The following is a 25,400-nucleotide window of genomic DNA, read 5'->3' as shown; positions in this document are numbered from 1 at the left end:
GCGAGTTAGAACAAGATATTCTTTTGACTTAAACATATCTGCGAGATCAGCTTATCTTGTAAGCGTGATACAAGCTCTGAAAGGAGACAGAATCATGGAAGTTTTGTTTATGTGAGAAGGAGGGAGGCCGTGGAGATGTGTGGCAAATCAGGAGATCAGACCACGTAAGACTCAGGCTACTTTTAAATTTGCTGCACACTTCAAAAGGCAAAAATCATATGACACATATTCTTCCATATTAATAGAAGTGATGAACTTAACTGATACTATCCCAAAGATCAGAGGTTCAATTCAAAGCTAGATGTGTAATAAGGTGTAAAGTAGATTTCCTCTGCCCTCACTGGGCGCCATGTAGCATAAACGGGAATAGAGAGGTCACAAACAAGGCATGGGTTAAATCAGTTAAGGTGCAATCCTCAATACATACATAGAACAATATTTTGAGGGTGAAACACCTCTCTTAGCCATACTTCTGCAAATATAGCAAGTTCAACAAATAATATAAAACATCTGCTGAGAGTTGTTTTGCAGGAGAAAAATACGAACTGCATTTCATCACAGAAGAACCTTTAACAGGTTAACACTACCCTTCCCCATGATAAAATCTGTTATTCCAGTCTCATTCCAGGCTGGTATATGTCTAACCTATTTTTAAAAACATCCATTTTGGATTCGATAGCTTCTTTCTGAGGAACATAGAAACATATTGTGTCTTCATCATCGGGCAGCATTTCTTCTAACTGGAGCCTGCACTGAAGTCTAGAAACGCTGTTCTCTTGTTCATAGCTCACTGGAATACTCTTTTGTGCCTTATATTTATCAATAAATGTCCCAAAAGACAGGCAGCTTTCTACAAATGCCAAAAAGCAAATCAGTCTAGCACCCTGCAGATTACTAGACACATGACAATAGCCTTTGTTAGCATAATGTATTATAATGCATTATGTAGTGGGTCTCTGAGGTTTAGTAATCCTTGTCAGCAACCAGAATAAATGGAAATAGCTTCCAGGAGATGCAGGGTCTATGAAAAGACTGTTAGTTTTCAACTACTAGCGTTCAAACTCACACATGCAGCATCTGAAAAATCTCATGAACAGTCTTTTGTCACAATCATTTGTGAAAGTCAAATGCATGAAGTGTACTTAAGAGATGAACGAGAAGTTGGACTGAGCACTAGCAGTTTGATACTTTCCCTACTGAAACAAAGATTTGGTGCATTCTCTCGGGCTTGGCGACAGCAGAAGTTTTTTATGTGTAGCCTTTTACTACACCGAGACACTGAATTTGCTAGCTGAGAATTGCAAGATTCCAGATGAAAGTAAGCACACCTACTTACGGGGAGTGGCTAAGCCACAAGTGAGAGAGTTTTTGACTTTAATGCACAACTGGATTGGAAAAAAAAAATATCACTAATATTAGATATGTAGTATGCACAACATAATGCTGCATGGGATGAAGGTGCACCACAGTTATTGAACTCGTGAAGCCGTAATGGCCAGCAGCTCAGACCATGCAGACGGGGAAGGACATCTCGTATCTGCCCCTGCCCTGCTCTTTGGGCCCTTTCCTTAGGCAGCCCCCAGTGACCTTGAGCAGGGAGACGGTACTAATCTAGCAGGAGCCTTGATCGGATCTAGTGCGGCTGTACTGACTTCCTCATGGTGCTCTAAATTATTGACATCTTTGGTAAACTCTTTCATATTTTACTACTGTAGATCAGTTAAAGGCACGTTACCCAATAGCACAGCCCTTCAGATCAGTTCAAAAGATGAAAACACTGCCAGAAATGCTTAGGCTACTGTTGTTTATGCAGAGATAACACCATCATAATAAATCCTTCTGTCTTTACTTGGGCCTGCGTATGCTCTGTAGTGTTCCACTCTCCTGTTTTTATCTTCATTTTTTCCTCTATCTTCAAAGCACTCATCGCTGTTCAGTTGAGGTTCCGGTTAAATGATCAAAGGCTTTAACAAAACAATCCTTTAATATCATGCTGCACTCATACCATAAGATAACAGAAAATCAAATCAACTATGTTGCTAGAACTCCACAAGCAAAATCCTTACTCCCAAAGCATTAAAATGCTTCAGCCTGAGTGGAGTTGCCAAGTACAATATTCATTACTGTATAAAGCCATTGCAGCAAACTGCAGTTGCATCCTGAAGCTGCAATGCCATTATGCATGCATATTGCTAGCCTGTGCGGAAGCTTTTACTGTTTCATCTTCACCTCTTGATTAGATTAAACGAAGGTATAACTGTAACCCTACCCAAGCCTATTTATTCTATTTTTAACCTTGCAGACACGCAGAAAGACGTAAGAGGGAGGGGGAAACAAACAGTGTTTAACTCGAAAAAAGATAGGAGACATCCTATAGGTAAATCTATTTGCTAAAACCTTTTCTGATCTGAGCCCCAGGAGGTTAGTACCGCTTACTCCACTAGATCCCATCTCTAGCTGTGTGTGTCACGCTCCCTGTTTCACTGGACTACTTGCATCATTTCATCTGTTACTATCTTCTCCGGTCTCCTTTCTGATCAGTCTTCACCCTTTACCAAGGGAATCACAAACATCATACAGACCACTTGGCATCACAAAAAAGCTAAGACTTTATCCTATTTTCAATATACCTCATCTGTAATAAAATCAATAGCTGAAATACCTTCCTTACTTTGCATGTTTAGCATTACTGTTTTCCTGAAGTAAAGCCTGTTTTTTTCCACTACATTTTCAATTTGTCTTTGAGATAATATGGAAACTTCTGAAGTTGCAAGCACTCTAGAAGTTAAATTGCAGAGGGCTTGCATGATGCAAAGCATTCATTCTTTTTCCTGAGGTTTTGTTCCCTGTGGGCAATGAGAATATCATCTGCTCATAAGATGACAGAGAGGAATCTGTTAGCAAAATTAAACTAGTTAGCAATGTTGCAACCAAAAAGATAGAAACACGCTGAGACAGAAATAGAAGGTCCTTCTGCTGCCATGCCTCACCTCCTCAAACTGCTTATTCTTGAGCTTAGCAGTCATTGCTGTCTTTACCCACCAGCTGCTATATAAGAAGCGCTCTTTGAAGCCGTTTATGAGCACTGACTCTGCTGATCAGGGGGGCAGAGAAGAAAGCAGGTTGCAACAGCTGAGGAGGAATGACTGCATACCACCTGGGTATAAGTCATTACCCCTGATTTGCAAACTGACCTTCCTCCCGTAGGAGCTGGATGGAAATTCAGTCTGTTCTTATTAAGGCCAGAAAAAACCTTTAACTTCAAAGAGAATAGGATTGAGAGCAATGCTTTTGGTCATTTATTTGCTTGCCTGTCTAACCATGTTAGAGCTCTCTAACCATGTCAGAATACTCTTTCAAATGGCTGTTGAAGAAGGAAAGTGCTCTATTTGCCTTTTGCTAGCAGCGGGCAGACTCTGCTGTTAGTATAAACATATGGAATCTTGCAGCAGCAGTAAGTATACTCCTCAGTAAGATGCTAATGGCATTGTGCAGTACGAGCAGCGTAAAGGTCTGTGCTTTCATGAAAACAGCAAATTATAATTAAAGGTTGGCCATCTTTGCATCTTATTTTGTTTATTGGACTTTGAAGAAAGATTTGACAAAATATGCCTGTATAGTTGCTTTACAGGTCCTTTGCAGTAACAGTACAAATCACTGCGGTCTGCCTAATGGTGTCTGCAACAATGAAAGAATTTGCTCAGTCACTGTACGGTTACCTTTTAATAACAGGATTCTCAACCACACAACCTTCCCTGCTCTAGATTGTCCCCTCTGCTTCAGTTGTACCCTGTACAAGTAGTTTGGCAGGGAGAGAGACGTGCTGGCTAAAGCAGAAAAAAAATCCACGCTCGGCTCATTTGTCTTCTGCTCCTACCTTCCTCCACTTACTGTTCTCTGTATAGGTGATGGAAATACACCGCAAGACAGCATCAAATTAGTCAAGTAAAACATTCAATTGTGAAAAAGAAATAGTGGTTCCTCCCCTAAGAAGTGGAGAAGAAAACCGAAGATGAGCCTTTTCGCAGGAAGGTGAAATGTTTTGTTCACCGCACAGGCAGTCAGAACGCGAGACCTCCCACGGGCCACCCAGTCACAGGCCTTGGGAAACTTCTGCAGTCTGGGGACTTGTTGTCTAAAGCGAAAGGACAATCTCTGGCACACAACCAAAGAATGAAAGTGAAATCCCAGCTGTCTTGGAGGTGGTAGGACTTCAAAGACTAGCTTTAAAAGCCATCTGAACATGTAGGGATGTGACAACTGGATAAAAAGAGAAGAGCTAGATACTGTGATACTAGCTTGTATGCTAAATTATAAGAGTGTGGTTATAAAGTCTTACAGAGCCATCAGATTGCACAGCCAGTGCACATAATTTACCTGGTACACTGGTTTGTAGCCTGACGAGAAGAGTGCCAGAGCATTTAAGGTCCCAAGTTTTGTCCTGTTCAGTCAGCTCATTTCCTTAACATCTGCTTTACTGTGAGAATAACAGGAAGAAATAACTTTTTTAATCACAAAACCAAGTTAAACAACAAAGTAGCTATACTGAAAGGATGTCAGGTACCCCTTTTTACAGGAAAAGTCCTGTAAGGGCTGTTGGCACTGTTTTTTTGGTGAGTACCTTGAACCAAAGCTGGACCTGCCAGCTGCCAACAGCCCCAGACTGAAGCCCTGCCTCAGTATTGACCCAAAAATTAAACAGCGTGTACTACCTCTATACCATTTGTGGTGGGTTTTTTATGGAAGTTTTCCTTTCATGTATGACTAAACAGCACACTCTTTAATAAATATAACAAGACTTGGTTGATTCGTGGCCTGAGGGCACTGTGTCTGCAGGACTGTGCTGAACACCTTTGCCTTGCTATCGGGCATATTACGTACCAACAGTACGAGTATCAGCAGCGTGTTCAAACCCCTACCTTAGATTTAGGTCAGATCTCTGGGTCTTGGAGTACTTCTTCAAATCTTTAGTTAAACATTTGATAATCTGTTTAGGAATATGGGTGTCTTAACCAGAGCTGGTACTGTAAAAATCAAGTTTCTCGGTGTTTTTGTAACAATTAGACCATTCAAGTACAACTATTTGCAGGCACCATAAAAATTCTTTCTATATGTGTCAGTCTTGGTATGTGAGGAGCATGAAGAGTAGGAATTGCTTCTGAAGCTAACATGCCCTCCTATGTACATTTGTGTACTCTGTGTATTTGATTGCAAGCTAAGTATAAATATTTATGTATATTTACATATATACATATAAATATGTACGTATATTTATCATCAGTAGAGTTATCTACCCATCAGTAGAGTAAACAAATTTTTCAGGCCAGGAGGGCCTATCTTTTGTTGTGCCTCCCTTCTGAAATATAAACATTTCTTAATTTTGTTCTTCCTAGCTCTGTTTTGTGATGTTTTGGACGCCAAACGTGTCAGAGAAGATTTTAGTTGACATAATTGGAGTAGACTTCGCTTTTGCAGAGCTGTGTGTTGTTCCTTTGCGCATCTTCTCCTTCTTTCCAGTTCCAGGTAAAAACCAAGAAAATAAAAACTCTGTAACCTCAAAACCAAACCAGCTGTGAGGTGTGGTGGTAGACTCTGGCATGGCTGTACCTATAAGAGTGAGTGGCTAAATGCATGCCTAGCATAAGTAATACCATTTTTATTAAAGCTGGTGTAGACCAAGGTTATTTACATCGGTAGTCAAGACACAAATGTTGCAGTAAGAGCAGTCTGTCATTAGGCAGATTTCTGACTGTCAAATGTAAAGCCTGAATTCTGTCTATTGTAGTTGACCAAGAACACGCATATGAATGGCAGTAGCGATAGATGTTTGCCAAGTCTGAAATTAACTGTTTGGAATAGTATCTAGGACCACCCCCACAGTAACATCACCTCCATTAGTCTCCCCTTCTGCTGCCAGATTCAGTGGCTCTTTCAGATATCATCAGAGCATAATATAGAATAAAAGTTAATGCCCCTATTCAAGAGAGAGACAAGCTTGACAGCAATAATCAAAAGGTTTCCTCTCAAAAAATTTCTAACTTCTGTAATTAAATGCTACATCATGTAGTGTTTGACAGGTTTATAATGAACGTAAGCTACAAATATAAGAATAGGTACATGTAGATACCTTTTTTTGTGCCTACCTGTTGCACCGTGTACCACACAGGAGCTAGATGGAAAGCTTTCCTTGGTATGATTTCTCTTTAGGGAAGAGGCTAGGGTTTTGTAATGAAGAAAACTGCATGGACTATGCAATAAATTGGTTGTAAGAGGGCAGCTCTTAGGAAGGACTGCTGTCCACCCGCAAAAAAAATCAGTATATTAAAGCAATTTGGATCCAACAAGACCTACTTCGTTTCTGGTAGGGTTTCCCAGTGTGCAAAGTCACCAGAAACAAGTTTCACCATGGTTATTTCTGAACAGCACGCTCTGCATGAAAAAGCGTCATATGAGATGACTGACTTTTGTTTTGCTACTCTTGCCTCCCTTTCTCCCCATCCCCTCCCCTTGCCCTGTTGATGAACAGTGACGGTCAGAGCACATCTGACTGGTTGGCTGATGACTCTGAAGAAGACATTTGTGTTGGCACCCAGCTCAGTGCTGCGGATTATCGTCCTCATCGCTAGTCTCATTGTGCTGCCTTACTTGGGGTAAGTCAGTATTCTCCACAGAGCTGATGGGTTTGCTTTCCTCTTCATTCCTGTTCCCTGTCACTTGGTAGCTGAATTTGCATAGTTCAGAACATTTTCCCCAAATATGAACCATAATATAAAGCCTAAATAGCGTCAATATCTGGAAAAGAAACATTTACAAATTTACAAGTGTGACTGTTGTAGGCAGGCACGATAGTGATGTCCCTTTTGAAAAAATATGCAAATGTCAGAGGCAAAAAGCTGTCCTAAGAGGAATTTATTTCCATGTTATTAAATGCACTCTTAAGAAAGCTAATGGAAGAATGTCTTGTTTATAAGTTAAATAATCTATTCTACAGCACTCCATACAAGACTTTAAATTCTTAGTCCATAGTTTGATTCAGAATATGGTTCTTTTGCTAAACAGTGAAGCCGTTATGAAACAAAAAAGTCCTTTAAAATGCCAGTTATTCTCTTTGCCAGTGTATTATGTCTTTGAAGGAAATATTTCTAACAACAGATTGGTTCTATATGACAGTGAAAATATAATTATGACTCATGCATTCTCACACAACCATGACTGCTTTCTTTTTACGCTACCCACAGAGTTCATGGAGCCACCCTTGGAGTAGGATCCCTTCTAGCTGGTTTTGTAGGAGAATCCACCATGGTTGCAATAGCAGCCTGTTACGTCTATCGGAAACAGGTAAGAATTAGGCTCTGCAGGATCTGGTGAAAGCAGTTGGTGAATATAGCGGATTTTAGTTCAGATTAAGAGTACGCTTTTGAAATGTAACTCCCCAGCATCCCTACTTACTGAATTTGGCTTGCTTCCCTGTGCGGTCTCAAGAGTGCGCAACTTGGGAATTCTTTGGGTGGAAATAAAACCAAAAGGTGCCCTCCAGCTGCTGGTGGGCATTCAGCCATGGGACTCACCGGGCTGAAGTAAACCTCTTGCTCCTCAAAACATGTGTATCGTGGATATCATGTCCTTACCACCACCTATTTTGCACTGTAGATCTGCTACTACAGTACGACATGGCTTCTTTATGTAAACATACGAACTACTCATCCAAGCTTATTATATGTATATGTGTGCGTATATATATCTATATGTATACTTTTCTTTCTTCACGAAACCAGCTCTGCTGAAAACGGACAAAAAGTACAGTTGCTTTTTTTTTTGCCATCTAAAGAAGTGGCTTAAAAGAAGATATACTGCTGCAGCAGAAGAGACTAAGCTTACAATTATGAGGATTTCTCATAGGCATTCTTTTACATCTTTTACACACTACAGTCCTGCATGTACAGAGTAGTAGCAATACATGGATTTCAAAGAATATTCCACTAAATGAAGTCAAACACAGGATAAATATTGGCTAGGTGACTGGGTACTGTCCTTCCAGTTATGTGTTCAAGGCACTGTGTAGGGCACCAGGTCCAACTCCAGGCAGAAACGGCATGGTGTGTACATCATTCCATAGGGCAGAAGGGCTCTGTGGATGGGAGCAGAAAATGTAATCTCTGCATTTACCTTTTTTGGTTTTCATTAGAATTCTTACTAATGGCCAAGTGAAGATGCCCACTACTTCTATTTTTAGCAAAAAAATACAGAAGATGGAATATCTAAAAGCCTTATGTTGGAACAAACTAAAACCAGTTTTGACACCTATTAACAGTGCAGGCCATGGCAATAGACCAAAGTGTACAGGGACCATAAGAAAATAGAAGACCTTGATCTCTGTCATGATTAGCCTGCGATATTTTTATTGAGAACCAAAGAGTAAAACCTGTAGACGCTGAAATGGCTGTTCTTGGCCTGTTGGGACTAACCTCCTCATCGCTTGTTTGTTACAGCAGTGGCTCGTAGAGCGTTACTGCCCAGGGACGTGGTGCTTAATTTTTCGCAGTGATGTGTGCGGGTAGTAGTAATAATAACCGTGCCAACCTAATTTATTCCCTTACCAGAATTAGTACGTAGCTGACAGCATTCCTCTCAACAGCCAATGTGACAGTGGCAGATCCAACCGGTAGCTGTATACACCGACTTGTTTTCGCCTATAGTGGTAACAAGTGGGCGGCATTTGAGAGCTGCAAATCAAGTGGTGTGTAGACGCCTCTGAAATTCTGAAACTCTGATATGCCCAACTCAGCTGAATCAATAATACCTGTGGGGGATTTTTTGTCAGCTATACAAGTGTTTTCTGTAAAACTAGTCAGCCTGCTGAGAAACGGATAATAAGGAACAGATGCTTCAACTTGTTTTGTAGTGGAGCTGAATGCTTCTTAGCTTTACTAATCCAGGACATCCTGGATGAATCATAGGACTCTTGAATGCCCTCCTGCTCCTGCTAGCCAAAAATACTCTAATATTACTTGGCCTTGGTGGGGTGGGGGATCACTATGGATCAGCAATACCAAGAAAAGCCAGAATGCTCATATCTTGTAAAATTCCTGAAGTTTGATGTTTGAGAAATTAGGTTGCCACCTCTGTTTCCCCCCTAAAGCAGCTTATCTTCTCTCATATTTTGTTTGCTTTTTTTTTTTTTTTAATAAAAAGTCTGTGATGTAAAAGATCCCAGATGCTCTCTTCCCTCCAGTCATGCTGAAGCCTGGTTTGGATGTTGCTTACCATAAGAAATGCCTCTATTATTGCGTTTATGTTACAAAGGAGAAAGCTGAACCCCAGGAAGGTTACGGAAACCTAAGTTAAGCCAACTTACTAGTGACAAGCCACAAAGATGACACAGATATCCTAGCTTTTAATAATATACTCTAAAAAAACCGTTATTGCCACCTCGCTTCTGCCAGTGCCCGAAGTTTGTAGGACCGTGTTCGTGCACAACTTACTGATAGGTTTCTGAATGCTTGTTTCAATCTAGAAAAAGAAGCGGAATGAGAATGAAACAGCTACAGAAGGTGAAGACTCTGCAATGACCGACATGCCTCACACAGAGGAAATGACAGACATCGTAGAAATGAGAGAAGAGAATGAATAATAAATGGGATGCAATTGTTCTCTGCAGGGACGATTGGAGTGACACTTCAGCATCTTGTCGTCTCATACTTTTTTGTTTGTTCGTTTTTATTTTTGTAATAAAGAGGCCTTGATTTAAAAGGTTTCAGATAAATTCTCTAGCATACTGAGTATGCTCTCACTGATGAGGGACCTAAAAAGAGGTCTTTGCTTTTTTGCTTTTTTTCAATTGAATTTGTTTTCTCACTCCATGCAAACATAAAAGGTACAATTGCATCGCTGTAGAGTCTTCCTTACTTTCGCATCCACCTCCTCTGGACAATCTGCATTTGTCAACCAAAGCCCTGCTCTCTGTGCGTGTGTGTGTGTGTGCACGCGTGCACGCGCTGGCACGCACACGCACGCACACGCACACGTGCCACTGGCTCAATGCTACTGCCATAATCCTCCTCCCTCCCCTTCTTCCTTTTCCTTCCTTTTCTTTATGAGAAATGTAAAGGAAAAGAAGTTTGGAATACAGAGCTTTATTTTACTTGCTTGAAAATGACTTTGCTACATAAACTAATATACTATGGTGAACTATATCTTTTTGTTTGGCCTCATCACTAGAGCTTATACTGCACAGGGTACAAGACAGGGAGGAACGTGTAAGTCTCCACATACAAAGTGGAGAAAAACAGGTTCCTCTCTCATGTTGAAAGTGTGTGGATGTGTATATACATACACACACGTACATAAACAGAGACATACATATATATATATATACACATTTATATATATATGCATACGATAAATAAAATACACACAGGACAAGAACTCTATTTAGCTTTCTTTCCATCAGAAAGATAGTAATCTTTTGGAAAATGTAAACATTTAATTCAGAATTTTCTTGAATCGTTAAGCCCCACCTTACGTGTAATTTTCTTTAGGAAAAAAAAAACCCATGCACTTTCCTCTTGTGAAGAGGGTGATGGCAACTGATAGACTTTGACTGTATTTGAATTTAAAAAAAAAAAATAAATATTGACAAGCTTTACCAAAGTTCTTGTCCACTGATTTAACTTTAATTTTTAAAGGTTGATTTGCTCTATATACTTACTTGTGGTGCCTATATATTTAAAAAAAAAAATCAGATCACGTATGCAGGATACCATGGTATATCACATTACTACACATAGCTCCATGAAATTTTTTATATAGAGATGTACACATACTCACACACCCATGTGTGTATATGTGTGTGTGTATATATATATATACACACACACACACAGACACATATATGTATGTTTTACTAGAATATATTTACCTATGCAGTACATCAAAGTCCGTATGGTGAAGGTCAAGTACTGATGGTCCTCCAAGAGGTTAATTAGGGATCTTGATTGTATGTTAGCTCTCAAGGCAAGAGTTGGGTGGAAGTGGGGAGCTGCTCACATCAATCAGCAAGTGCTGTATTTGGAGAAGGCGGCAGGCGCTGCGTGGTTGGGGTTGAAATGGGCCTTAAATAACCGAGCGTGAGGTTGGGTGGGCGACTTCTGTCGGGTGGCAATGAAGCCTGTGTAAAAGAGGTGACCGAACCAGAGAGGGTTTGGGTGCCACCGATGATGCAGCAGCTTGTATTTCTGTGTTTGGCTGCGGGGCAGCATTTGTTACCGGTTTTAGCTTGGGTTCTTTCAGATTTAATCATGCCGGAGTCTGGAAACCGTTATCCTACATGCTATATCCATAAATCAGTTAATTTAAACCTTATTTAGTAAAAGTATATTTTTCTAAGTTGTGGAAATGATTATTTAATTGTGGACAAATTCCGTTTCTAGATTTATTTGCCAGGTAGTCCCAGCACTCCTCAGAGAACTGATCAAAACTAAACATTACTTAAAATATTATATCAATATATGTGTATGTAGACATACACGTGTATAAATATATATATTGTATATTATGTACATTTATTTTAAGCTACAATACATTTCCTATTTTTCCAAGTTCAGCTAAAAATGTCTCTAAAAAACTACAGAGTTGGCTAGTAACCAGTTATGGCCGTCATGAAAGGCATTGTATCAATGAACTTTACATTTTATTGTAAACATTTGTACCAATTTGTTACATGTACAAATGCAATAAGAAAAAAAAATGTAGAACTTACTGTGTTGAATGACAGATTTGCAAAATCAGTTCATGGTTAATGAGCAGTGGCACTAGGAGGGTAAGACTAAATCCAGTAACCACACGTTTTCCGTGCCGCCCCAAGGTTGTTCTCCTTGTTTCCGACAGTAGTTTAAAAAAAAAAGATGTAAAGAAAAAAACCCTCAAGCAGATTAACTTTGTGCAGCATGTAGACTGTACACATTCATGAATACAGGCTCTCAAACAGTCGTATGTATATAAGGTGTATATAGACTGTTACAGATCACACTGGCCATTTGAGGTCTTCTCTACTCATGTAGTTTTGGTTTCTCCAGTACGTTTGTATCCCAAGTCCACAAGACGCAGTTTTTCAGGAACTGTAGAGATAAAGCCAGAAAATATTTTTGTGTAATATTTCTTTTGGTACATGACTAAAATTCAAACGGCAGTATTTTTGAAGAATTTTGAGCATTACCAATGTAGCTTTCAAGGTCATAATTGCACCAAAAAGGAAAAATTTGAAAAACAAATGATACGAAACACTGAAGCTTTTGCTTTAGATAGACGATGAACAACTATAAAAAAACCTGAATACAGAGCTAAGCTAATGGTATCGTAAATTTTCAGTTGTGTGGGTAATACTTACTAGTCCTTTACTTTGCAAGACACCGAATGAGCGCAGGAGTGGCGGGATTTGGGCAAGAACCGGGGCCGTGCCATAAGGACGCGTGCATCGCACCTCTTTCTGCTCCGTGTATTTCTTTACCTTGCTGCGCCGCGTGGACGAACCGGCGCCGACGGCTCTGCCGTGAGCGACCCCAAACCAGCCTCGGCTTCTGCTGCTGGGTACTGCTGTCGGGAGCTTCAGCGACCGCCTCAAACCTCGCTGCTCCCACTCGGGTCGGTGGCAAATTCAGCTGGTGAAGCAGCCGGTTTGATGGGTTACAGGCTGGGAGCGGGCCAGCCCCAGTCAGAGTGTTACTGGTTCCAGTATCTCTGGTGGGCAGATGCTGGTGCATGCCCTGTCCCGCACCGCTTATTTCCCAAAAGGACTTTCCTGAGTTCTAGTAAAATGGCTTAGCTGTCTCTCTTGTGTTACTGCTTACGAAATGGCTGTCTGTCTCTGTGATAAGTATTTTACAATAGAAACCTGTTGAGTTTCCGAGTCAGAGTGCAGTCACCTCGATGAATTCCCGGGGAGACTTGGCCTTTCCAGACTTTCTTGTGAATTACCGAATTATACAATCGCAGTTACAATAAAAAGAGGAACAAAGTTGCTCTGCATCCTACATCCTAAATCTCGGAACAGCTCACACAACGGGAAATGAGAGCAGAACCCCGAGAATCTGTGGATTAATGTTCCTCAGCTTTTAATACGTACGTAAAATTGCGTTAACTTGTCTTGAGTTTTCCTTTTGCAGAACTAACGGGAAACATCGGGGGTTTTTCCCCCCCTCGCTGCCCTAAGCAGGCCTCTCGCGCTTACAAAGCGGTGGACTTGATGGAAAAAGCTCTGCGTTTCCCCGGCGGTGCTCGGGGCCGTGCGGGGTTCCCAGTTCCCAGGCGTGGGGCAGCCCCGCTCCCCGTCCCCGTCCCCGTCCCCGTGCCCGTGCCCGGCAGGAGCGCTCGGTTGCCTGCTTGTTAGATAGAGCCACCCTGAGTGAGAGGATTGGGTGAGTAACAGAGAAGTCTTTTGTTCTCGACTCGTTTCGCTGCTAAATATTTCCTTTGAGCGGCAGAGATTTATATCTGGCTCTGCTCGGTGTTTTGCCGAATCCACAGCCAGGGAGGGAGCAGCCCGAGACGGAGGGCGAGCCCATGAATGCAGCCGATTCAGGGCAGGCCACGGCGCGCGAACAGAAACCTTTTGAAGGCGAGAGTGCCTTCTTTTGTGGGATGGCGCCTCGCGCTTAAAAAGAAGGGAGAAAGGATGCTTTCAGGCCGGAGTCGCCCGGCATAGTTTTGCATTGGGCTGCGAGGTGGGAACGGGGCGTCTTGCGGCTCCAGCATCCCGGCCCCGCCGCCGGCATCCTTGGCGAAACGCGGGAGAGCGCAGGGGATGGCGAGGCGGCGCAATCGGCTCCGTCTCGCACTGAGATTTTGTGGTTGCAGCGTGATCAGCGCGGATTTTGAGTGCAGCCAGGGGGTGTTGGCTGAGCGTGGTGGCAGGAGCCGTTAGCGTACTGGAAAGCCGTATTATGTACACAGGTGTGTATATGAGAGTGTTGGGCAGGCATTTTTATTGCGGCCTTTATAGAGTTCATTGGAACAAGGATGCAAGTCTAAACATGACCTTAATATGGGAATAATACTAAGCCATTAAAAAAAAATTGCTATTTAAAGCTACATAAAAGAGTAAATAAAACACCCTTTCAGCAGACCTTATAGCAGGAAGCTGAAGCATGATTTAGCTCAGTCAGCTGGAAAAAGGACATGGTGAAAAGCTTATGGTTGTTGTATATCCATCCTAAAGACATCAACGTGGCATGAAGATGGGTGAATCAGAGGGCAGAAAACAGCAGAGCTGTGGCTGCTGCCGGTTGCCTTTCAGCTGCTCTGGAGAGGGACAGAAGGGTGAGGAGCAATGCGTCCATAAGACACCACTTTTAAGTATTTTGGGTTCTGAGTGGAGGAGCCATCAGAGAGAGGGCAGATTATTCAGGCAGCAATAAGCCAGCATGCAGGTTTTATAGCTTGCCTTTTCTGCATACCTGGCAGGGCTGCATTGGGGAAATGTCACATAAACATTTCTTAAACACAAGACAAAATTATCACAATTTTGGTATCCAGTTGGATTTCCCAAAAACCAGCTTAACCATAAAATGTTAGGATTCCCTTCCTTCGTTCACGTTTGCTTTTTTACTAGAAATCAAGTGCAGAATACCGTATTTTTGGAAGGGAGCGAGCACCTGCGGGGGGGTGTATGCGGTGCAGAGCGGGTTAGGGGGCTCATGGCTGAGCCCCGGCGGGACGAGGAGCTCCAAATTCCTTCTGTGCCTTGCAACACGCTGTATTCAATTGCAGCCTGGCAGCGTCGTGAAAGGAAGCAGAATTGCCAGCTTAGCAGCAAAAAAGTCCAAGCATGGTCCCGACCTGCAGCAGCATTGCAGAGCAGTGGGACGGCACAGATTGCGGGGGGGGGGACACGATGGACGGGGGACCCTGGCTCTCCTCTCCGTTTGGACGCCTTGCGTAGATTTGCTTTGGCAAGCCAAGTTCCGTTGTCGGTGCGTGGATGCACTCCTCAGCAAAACCATTGCCAGGCTGCTCAGTAATTGGCACCTTCCGAACAAAAAGGCCAAAAAACAAAAGACGGGGGCAGAGGGACGGAGCTTTAAGCTCGGCTCGGAGCGCGTACTCACACAGAAGGGCATTTTGGCTGCAGCTTGTGCGAGTTAATTGTACGGTTAGAGAAGTGAGCTTCGGTCTCAGCATTTCATAATCAAGATATACGCTCTAGCTCAGTAAAACAGAAGGATTGTGGTATATTTTTTATGCTCTTTTGTCTTTGTAACCCTGAGGGGAAAGTTTTCCCTAGTATTACCAAGCCTTGTCACTGCTCAAATCAATTTATTAGTTTTACCTTATCGTTATTTTCTGTCATTCCTAGATCAGCATCTTCAGACGTTTCCTTATTTTCTTCTGAAGGCTCCTGCTAGGCTTATTTTGTCTGTTGGCATTTTGAGAAGGAAAATGTAATCGTCATGCTGACTGAATGTCAAGTAATGCCGTGATTAAAAAGTAGCTTACAACAAAACTCTTCTTTGACGGACTGTTTTTTACTTTTCCTTTGCTAAGCTGAAAAGGAGAGTCAAGAAGTAGAAGGAGTTGGGGGGTGTCTTTGTTTAAAATCAAGACTTAAAGGAATTACGTCACGTTCATGACTTAACTCCAGCCACTTTGTGGCTTTCTAATGATCCATAAGACCACGACCCAAACTCTTCCAGCAAAGTTAGCACTGCAGCCCCAGAGCAGCGCAGAATAGTTTGACGCACTGGGAAATAAAAGACTTCATATATTTCACAACTAAACATATAACTTAATGAGGCAGAGAGCCTGATTAATGGGGACAATCTATTCAGTTTAAAATCCAGCTGGACATGAGCAGCCTGATTCAATGCCTAAGGTGGCCGTGCTTTGAGTGGGGGGGGGACACGACAAGATAAGATGACTGCCTGTGGTCTCCTTCTGACCTAAATTATTCTCTGACTCAGTCAGGAACCTGGAGACGTCCCTTCATCTTAAGGGACTTGAGACTGCTTGCCTTTTTTAGGTTTTTTCAATTCAGGGTTGAGAGACAGTGCCTACTAGGGCTCTACAGCGTAGATATCGGAGCAAAAATCTGAGCTGCACAGATTCTTTTGCTGATGACAAAACTTTCGTATTGCAGAGCCAGCTGTAAAGGACCCTCCCACCCTCTGGGAACCCACAAGGAGGGCAAAGCAAAAATAAGCTATTGTATCTGCAGATGAAATATTTGAGTACTGTACTGCACTTTTTCAATTAACTCTTTAAGCAAAAACGTCTGAAACCAGCAAGCAATTGCATCTATTACCAGCTTCCCCCCATCTCTCTTCATGTGCATCATTCAGCATTTAAAAAAAAAAAAGCTACCCTGTCTGATAACTCCCCTTTGTAATCAAGGTAATGCAAAGTAAATACTTACGTAATAAAACAGCTTGGCCTATCTACAAATGAGCACATGTAAATCTCCTCTGATGTATTTTAAAATTGGAACAGCAGCTTTATCCGTGATTCAGCAAAAACGCAACAGAAGAGCAAAGAAAACATTGCAAAGCTGAAAAAAAAATTTAATTGCATTAATTTTTAATGAGAATACTGCCTGGGTGGAAAGTAAAGTGCATGTACATGTGCAGAAAACAGCAGAGCCTGCAACTACCATGCATTGCTCAACTTTGTAGTTTGCTCTCCAAAGCAGCACTAATGTAACTTTGCTTTTGTGTCCTGTTACGATAAACAAAAAACCCTTCCTAAGCTATAATGAAACAATTGGAAGGCTGCAGGCAATAAGTTTACTGGTTACTTAGGTCAACTGATTTTATCTATCTGCAGGGTTTGCAAGCACCACAAAATTGCAAAAGCAAAACCTCCAAAAAAGTTGAAGGTACATAATGCATTTTTGTAGATGGCGTACCCTTACTTACTACCATCAACAAGCTTTGTAAAATAAATCTAATCATTCTTTAAGTAACGCAGTTCAAAGTGCACTTCACTTACGTTAGGTTTAACAAAAATCTACCTGCAATGTCTCGTATATTTTTAAAAAGCAAACGCACAAGATGATGCGAAATTCAACCTGTGTTTTTAAACTGGGCAGAAACCCCCACCGCTGTCATAAGGGCAGTCCAGCTTAGATCATGTCGGGTTCTGATCTTTCAGAGCATTGCTTTCACCGCTCCGTTATTTTAGATCAGCCTTTGGTGTCGCTGCTTCTGCCTTTGTTTCTCGAAGCCAGGAGCCTACGGAGGGTTTGCGGTAAGAGACGCGGGCACGGCTGGAGAACCCCGGAGCTCCTCTGCTGGGAGGGAGGATGGCTTGAGGCAAGAAGCACAGAGCTCCTTTAGAAAGATGCGGTTTGATGGCTTGTCGCTCCAGCGCCGGGCTGTTCGGAGGAGGAGAAAAAAAATAAGACATTGCCCGTTGCTGGTGGACTTGAAGTTGGGATTGCAGGCAAGTTGGTGCTTGGGCAGCACAGCCTAGCAGCGTTCCCACGGTCCGAGAAAGCCTTGGTTCGTTTATATTGGACGGAAAACTTCGGGGAGTGCCCCAGGAGGAGCACATGTGAGCAAGCGAGTGTGGAGCAGTGAGTGTCTGTACGTGGGAAGGGAGGGAGAGGTGGCCGAAAATTGAGTTGAAGTGTCTTTTGCAAGCACCCCTCACCGCGTTACCCTGCAAGGACCATACTGGTGGGCAGAGAACCGTAACCCCTTCATTTACCACCCTTAGCGAAAGGTTCACTGGCCTTTAAAGGTTATCGGGCAGTGTTACTGGGCAGTAGGTAAAGCGGCCCTTTTTAGCGCTAGGAGCACAGAAGACAGCAAATTTCACCACGCCTTTTGCAATGGAGAAAGAAGCAAGTGTGGCGCATCCTGCTCTCTCCATCTTTGCGCAGGGCCAGCCACAAGATCACTCTAGAAAGAAACTACAAAGGTTAAGTTACACCTAAAGGGCAGAGCAGAAGACGAGGACTATTTTGTCTTCACGGCAGGAAATCATCGTGGGGGACAACCAACCGGTGTCGAGGTAATCCCCAGAAAGTCTCTCAAAGGAGATGCGGTTTCTGAACAGAGGTTCAGAATAGTTTTGACCACATCACGTGAGGTCAGGCTACACCATTTGTAGAGTACAAGGACAGCAGGTTTTCCAATCTCAGAGAGCTGCTCTAAGGATAAAATTCACTAATGCTGGTGAAAGATGCTTGGATACTACAGGGAACAGCACCACAGAAAAGCCTAAGAATACTGAACTCATATTTGCATGTTCTAATTGTGCCTTTGGGTTCTCTAAAATTGACTTGTTTTTAGTTTCACGGAAATCCTTTTAAAATGGGAAGCGGGGAGTAGTGTCTGGAAGCAGCATCCTGAAAAAGGGCAACCCAAAGTCTGAGGATTCTTGCTCAGGAAAGAGGGGAAAGGGTTTCTGGGGGGGCCTCATCTTTTCCCGACCTGGCCCTCTGACCACGGAGTATTCCGCAGGACAACGTCTTTTTCTGTTCTCAGCAGGCTTACAACGCTGAAAGAGGCAAGAGCAGTAGCTGGCCACGCTTCAGGGCATGCTGTGGTTGCACTAGGCTTCAGGTCAATTATCTAAACACCTTTCTGTAGAGAAAAAAACCCTTTTTTTCAGTTCATTTCTGTAATTTGAAGGTAAATCTGAGAACTAGGCAAATGCGTATTTCACCTGAGAGGTATCGCTTATTTTTCATTTCTTTCAGAATATCTTTCAGTATCAGAGTCAGATTCTTTCTTTCAGGATAAAGCTGTCTTTATGCAAAGCAGTGTGCCTAATAGCCATCCTCGACTACTTAAACAAGTCAATTTTGCAAGGACTGTAGGTGTCAAGCCAGAGCACCGTTTGGGACTACAGTACAGGGATCCTAGATTTTAAACGAAATGTTACCTCATGCATCATTTTCTGTCATACTTGTAGCACTCCGTTTGATCTCTCTCAAAATAAACGTTGCTTTCGGTAATTTGTACACATGCTAAAGCTACTGGTTTGGTTTTTTAACGACCATTTTGCTTTGCTTTACGCATGTGGGTTTTCTCTGAACTCTAAAGAAACCAATGAAGGTTAAAACTTTGTACATTTTTAAAATGACTGCTAAGGTCAAAAGTATAAAAGTACGTGTTGCATTAAAATTGAGTGCTGTTTATGTATTTAACAGAGATGTATGTTTTTGCATTGTTAAAAAGAATGATCTATGCTTTCTCTGGGGGGATCTGTGCTCCAATATTGTCCAATAGCTTTCATATTCTAACTACTTTAAGTAAAGTTCTAACAGTTTGCATATGATTCATGATTCTGATTGCTTCTGTTTTATTAATTCTGATAAGCTGATGTGATCTAAAGTGCTCTTCTCATTTGGAACAAGCAAAATATACCTCCTGGTGAGAAATGAATCCAACACGCAAATTATTTTTGAATTACGAGCATGATGCTGCCAACTGCAAGGTCTGAACTTGAAGTTAATGAAATCCAAGGGTATCCATAAAACAACGCAAGACAAGCTCTCTATTTCTACAAAGCCTCCAAGTGTCGTTGATACAGAAATACCGTGGTCAGAATACTTTTTCCACACCAAATCTAAAACTTTTATCATTCCTGTTAAATAGACAGTACTTAGGAGGAGAGCATTATTCTCATCAGGCCAGGGCAAACTCAAATGTCATGAGAAGACGCTTCCTCCATCCATCTGGCAAGCCACCAAAGCTGTTCTTCCAAAGCTGTGAAAACATTCCTTTACTGAAACAGTTTAGTGGTTGATTTTGAACAACTTGGGTGTCCCTTGGGTACTCCCGAATGACTGAACCCATGCCACCCAGAGCCAGGGAGAAGGCTGACTATGGGACCGCAGCCTTAAATCTCCCTCCTGATGGGACACTTGAGCACCCACTGTTTTTAAAAAGGTCTGGGAGAGGTATGATGGCAGGGCTTTGCTCATACCCATGTCTGACCCCTCTGGGACCCTGCTACCCCAACTTTCCTCATGCTGGCCCACAGCAGAGATCCAGTCCAGCTTCTCCAGCCTACAAAACGACTTCCTCCTATACCGTCTGCCCCGTGAGAGGGCTGGGAACGGCAGCTATTTCTCCTGGCCCTCGGGGCGGGGCTGTCCGGAGCCTTCGGAGACCCCCAAACTGGTTCTGCCTCTTGCCATGTTGGGCTCCCCTTTCCCGCTCTCCAGCCATGGCTGGAGGAAGGATCGGCTCACGTCTGGTCACCTTCCCGCACAAGATTAGGAATGCCGAGCGGGGCCGAGAACATAATTAGGGTGTCGACCGCGTTAGCTGCTGGCACCCACCGCTGCCTTCCCATGGCCGCTTGCAAAGAGCGCGGCCTGACCTTGTCCAGCTCTCCCTGCCGAGAGCGCTGGCCTGGCGGGAGGCCATGCTAAAAAAATAAGAAAGGGGAAAAATAAAAAAAAAAAAAAAAAGGGAAGGGGCTGAGATTGGGCTCAGAAAAAGATACTGCCTTTGTGCCTGCCGCTCACGAGGGCAGGGGCAAGCGAGCCGACATTCCTGCGGCTTGGAAGGTCAGAGCCTGTTTGGAAACAGGGATGAGGATTACTGCCACGCTGCTTCATTTTGAGCAGATTGAGCGAGACCAAAAAGTGTAAACGGAGTCACACGGGGTGAGTTTGGCTTTCTCAAACTAAGCTTTCTCTTTCAGGGACCACATAGGCTGTATTTCTCTCTCCCTAAGCAAGAAAGGGCCAGATGCAAGCGGGGAAAAAAGACATGCAGTACGGTGGCAAACAGCATTATTAATTCACTTTCTTTGCCTGTAGTCCCGAAAGTCTTCCCTCCCTCCCTCCTTCCCATCAGCAGACCCTCCTCTGATCCTCCTCCACCAGTAACGAGGACAACCGGCTCTTCCCACGATACCGAAATATAATCCAGTTTATTTCCCCAAAGAGCACACACAGACCTCAGCAGAGAGAGTGCTCAACCACAGACAGAAACCCTCCCGCTCGCAGACAGCGCTGCACACCATTTGCTTTTGTGTCCAATAATCAATGATAAAGGCGGGGGAAAAGGGCTCGTTACCACAGACGGGAAAAAAAAAAACAAACCTGAAACCAACAGGTACAGCACAAAGGGAGCACCGCTGACATTTTTCGGCTGGGCTTGTCTGTAAGGGCACTTCCAAGCGAGGTGTCGGATGAGCACGGCGGCCGCTCTCCCAGTCCCTGCGACGGGGCAGAGAGACCCGCAGGGAGGAAAGGCAAAGCCCACGAGCGGCTGCCGAGGACGATACTGCCCAGAAGACAGCCAAGCAGTAATTAATTTTCTGCACAGGCTCTTCCATAGCTGCAAAGCCAGCCTCCTTCCTCCGGGAGACTTAAGAGGTGCAGCATCTTCCCGTGCCTCATGGGCAGAGGAGCATTTTCCCAGCAGCTGGAGCCAACCTACAGCCAAAACTAATTGCTCAGTGCCGAGCCCACCTTACCGCGAGAGGGTAGTTAATTCACACGTCGTCCAGCACAGCATTTCTTTGAAGAACCCGGTGTTTCGGTGCCAAGCCCCACCGATGACAACGTAGCCCCCGCGCTGCAGCGGGAACACTTTCACAGCCGCAGCTCTTACACCTTTTATCCCGGTTCCTCGAAGGAAATCTCACACCATTATTTCCTTTTTATAATATTCCCTCTTATATCCATGGGGTGGGGTGATGGGGGATGTAGTAACACCTGGACCTTACCTCTGGGTCTCTTACAAACCAGGTGACTGTGGAAGCCATCACAGATTTGCTTTAAACAGCCCTACACATTGCTCCAACTTTTTTTTTTTTTTTTTTTTAAATAATGGTTCCAATCACCTACTACCTTTAAGAAGGCACTCACTTATTTTGTGTGATTAAAAGACGTTTTTTTGTTTGTAGTGTGGTTTGATGAGACAAAACCCAGCACGTCTGAGCGCAGAGAGCTCTACAGAGGGGCTCATCAGTAAATGAACACCATGGAACCACTTGATAGTCTAAAAGTAACATTACTATTAGGCACGAAAAGCTGGTACATAAGCCCCTTGTGCCAGCCCCCTGTGGCAATGCCTGCAGGAGGCCAGTGATGCTCCAGCTGGGTGTTTTCTGGGGACGATCTTAGGGGGCCTGAATGGAAGATGAGAGTCTGAGGCACACAGCAGGAGACGGCACGGCCTGCCGCTGTGCAAGTGCTATTTAATGCAAGGGAAATAAACTGTTAGCTCGCTGAAGTTTGGGGGGTTTCTTGGTTTAGTTGTAAAAATCCCTTGCCCTCTTTCTTTTCAACCCTATTAGCCAAGCAGCACAGCGATGACCCCCAAAGAAATTTTATTATTGATTCTTCTGCCCCCTCAACAATATAAATTCAAAAGACACGCTCAGGTGAGAGGACAGAAACTGCTGTTAACTCCTGCTTGCTCGCTTGCTGAAAGGAACACAGTCCTCTAAAATGCAAGCGCACTCGTGATGCAGTTAGTTACACCTTGGCACAGAAGCCAAACTTTGGCAGCAAGAGATGAACCTGCCTAGAAGCGGCAAGAAGCAGGCTCTCACCCAAAGCTCTTACTTTCAGCTCTGCAGAACCACTCTTTGAGCAAAACATCCAGATCTTCTGCTGTAAAACAAATGCCAAAATTTTACACAATATTTAAAAAAAAAGAATCCACTCAAAGAAAGGGCCTCTCGAAAGAGTTTGAGTGAAACAGCTGCAGTTTGCAGATTTATGGCCCATCCTGTACATCCCCCTTGCTCAATATAATTTATTATTTCTCTTAACATTTCATGAAAAAAAAAAGAAAAAATCTTATGATGCAGAAAACATTCAGAAACTTGAAGAGAGTAGCAGTCTAGCAAGTGCTCCACCTGTAAAGACATAGCCTGTTACAGTTATATCCATTACTCTACAGATGCAGTGTTTTACACTGAATATATTTCTTTCAGCTAGAAATAATTTTCGTCATCTCAGCAGTTCAGGAACAATAGTATGGGCAGTGATAGAAGATTATTATCAAGTTTATTCTGTTTTTCTAAGCACTTTAAATCTTTATAAAACATCTATGGCTAGAACTGGGTTTTTTGCCCTCTATAATAAGGACAGTAAAAATAGAATATGCTTTGTGCACCTGCAAACGTGGTTAGAAACTAACTGGTTTATACATTTTAAAAGTTATTTGATTTGCTCTTGGACAATCCAAGAATCCAACCTCACCATTTCTCAACACACATTATTATTGACACTATATAGCCTCGTGTTTGTGTAGAGTAACCTATCCTAGAAACACTGCTCAGGATTTGCACAGCATGTCTTGGCTAAGCTTCTAATTCTTACAGAAAATATTCTGGCTGTGAAGACTCAAATGCGTCAATACATCACCTAAAGGTTTGGATGAATACCTAAACAAAACCAGACACTTCAAAAACCAAAGAGAGGGCTTGCTACAAGTTTCCGCACCTACTAACAGATTCTTATTCAAGGTATAAACAGATGAACTATTTGATACGCAAAAAGATTAAAAAATTAAAGCTATCAAAAATCTCAAGTCCCTTAACACTTCATTTCACAGTATTCCACACCTCTTCAAAATGTCTTTCACCTACCTATGCGCTGTTACTTTTAACTAATATATCCCTTCACACGAGTCTATAAAGGTAAGCTGATGCTGCTAAACCGTGATCTTTTGAGATCACTGGATCAGAAAGAAAAGCTTGTTGGCTGGACTATATTTACTAAGCATAACTGGTATTTACATACCCTAAACGTGGGTTGCGTTTGCTGGAGTACCAAGGTGAAGTGACGAGTCAGCAGATCCCCTCGCTGGCGCTTGGGAAGGAAGGGCTCCCAGTTTACCCTGAGGTAAAACACCAGCAGCTCGGACCGGGGGTCAGCTGTAGGCTACGAAGGGAAAGTTTCCAGAGAAATGTTCTGTGAAACACAACAAGACTGTTCATGAAGGACAATACTAGTTTCATAATTATTGCAGCAGCTTTTCTTTTTTTCTTAACAGAAGATGGGTGGGTGGGTGAACAACAGCTCTAACAAGGACAGTGTCTAAATTCTGTCCCACCCCAGCAAGCCGCAAACACTTGCAGAATTATCTGACTCTAGAAAGGTAAGAGAGAGGGGAAAAAAGTACCTACCACATTCAGCCTATGTAATAACAACATAATTTCTATAAAATGAGTTTGGTTTTTTTCAATCAAAAAAATATTTTTTTTTTGTCAGACTGAAAGCTTGACACTGAAGAGCATGTGCAGAGGCTACCTACTGCAGTCCCTGTCTGCTGCAATAGCCCAAAGGAAACCTATCACCTCAAAGACCTGGTGGGCAGGTATCTAAAAAAACAACCCCAAACTCCTCCTGAAGAAATATTTATAAATGGAAATATTCTTTGAATCTGTCCGGCTTGAAGCACACTGGTCGATGTCATAGCACAATTATTCATCTAGCAGCAAGCTTCCAGAATGTCGTCTTCCACCATTACCAAAAAAGGGAGTATTCGTGAAGTACATTTGGCCATCTTCAAACATTCTTGGTCCTATCCTGCCAGCTAGGGTGCTGGGAGAACAAATGGCAATTATGTCCAGAAGACAACAAGATGCAGGAGCTGCACAACCGACACTATTAAATATTAGGGACATGAGATCATGAATCAAGTCCTGCACTCAATACACAATGCAAGAGCTCCCTCTCCCTGCTTCCTCAAAGACCTAAAATGGGATATATGACCACATCCACCATTCTGGCAAGATGATACAAGTTCCCACCTTGCTCTTTGCCTTCCTTCCCTAGTTTTTGATGACAGGGCTGTCACGGTCACACAAAAATAAACTTTGCTGAGATTTGGTCAAGCTTTGACTCAACTATCCGAATAAAGTTACAGTCCTGAACCGAAAACACCCACATCTCCCCAGCCAGGTTTTGGGGTGAGCTCCCACAGGACACCACCACCCTGGTTCCAGCACAAGCTTCTCGGAGCCGTACCCTGCCTAAGCTTTGCTAACTTGCCCACCGCAGCTCCAGCTCAGCACGTCTACCCACAGCCAACTATTCCCACGTGGTACAACGCAGTTTTGTTCCCCTCGTCCCAGCCCAGCAAGATCACCTGAACCTCTTTTCCTCCACACACGGAACTTCTGCTGTACACTTCCAACAACAGAAAGGAAGCAGGAGGGTAAGTATCCACCAACTTCGAAACATCTTTCTTACTAGATCAAAGAAAGGCAAAAGAAAAGCTTTGTGTAGACCGCAACTGCTTTTAGTGGAAAATACGTACTTAAATGCTTTTAAAAAGCAATCAGATAGCCCAAGCCAAAGCACTATGATAGAAAGCACGATGTTTCTATTTAATACCTGAAAGTATGCTAAAACGGTTCTGAAGAACACAATGAACATGTACCACCTCCTTCTCCAAAAAGCATACGGGGGGGGGGGGGGGGGG

At 43.1% G+C, this 25,400-nt stretch overlaps 1 protein-coding gene across 1 annotated transcript in view; it reads left to right on the top strand.

Annotated features, from left to right (window-relative positions):
• The window catches only part of ANKH (ANKH inorganic pyrophosphate transport regulator), a 51,396-nt gene extending 41,651 nt beyond the window's left edge, over positions 1–9,745 (top strand). Inside the window, exons 10-13 of the mRNA XM_010571475.1 lie at positions 5,394–5,523; positions 6,527–6,650; positions 7,239–7,338; positions 9,515–9,745. Of these exons, the coding sequence (XP_010569777.1) occupies positions 5,394–5,523; positions 6,527–6,650; positions 7,239–7,338; positions 9,515–9,631 (471 nt within the window). The 3' untranslated portion in view covers positions 9,632–9,745. The remainder of the gene's footprint in view (positions 1–5,393; positions 5,524–6,526; positions 6,651–7,238; positions 7,339–9,514) is intronic.
• The last annotated feature ends 15,655 nt before the right edge of the window (positions 9,746–25,400 follow it).

The sequence above is a fragment of the Haliaeetus leucocephalus genome, unplaced genomic scaffold, assembly GCF_000737465.1.
Source record: "Haliaeetus leucocephalus isolate CR32 unplaced genomic scaffold, Haliaeetus_leucocephalus-4.0 Scaffold328, whole genome shotgun sequence".
Taxonomy (NCBI): Eukaryota; Metazoa; Chordata; class Aves; order Accipitriformes; family Accipitridae; genus Haliaeetus; species Haliaeetus leucocephalus.
This window is presented reverse-complemented; position numbering and strand designations above follow the sequence as displayed.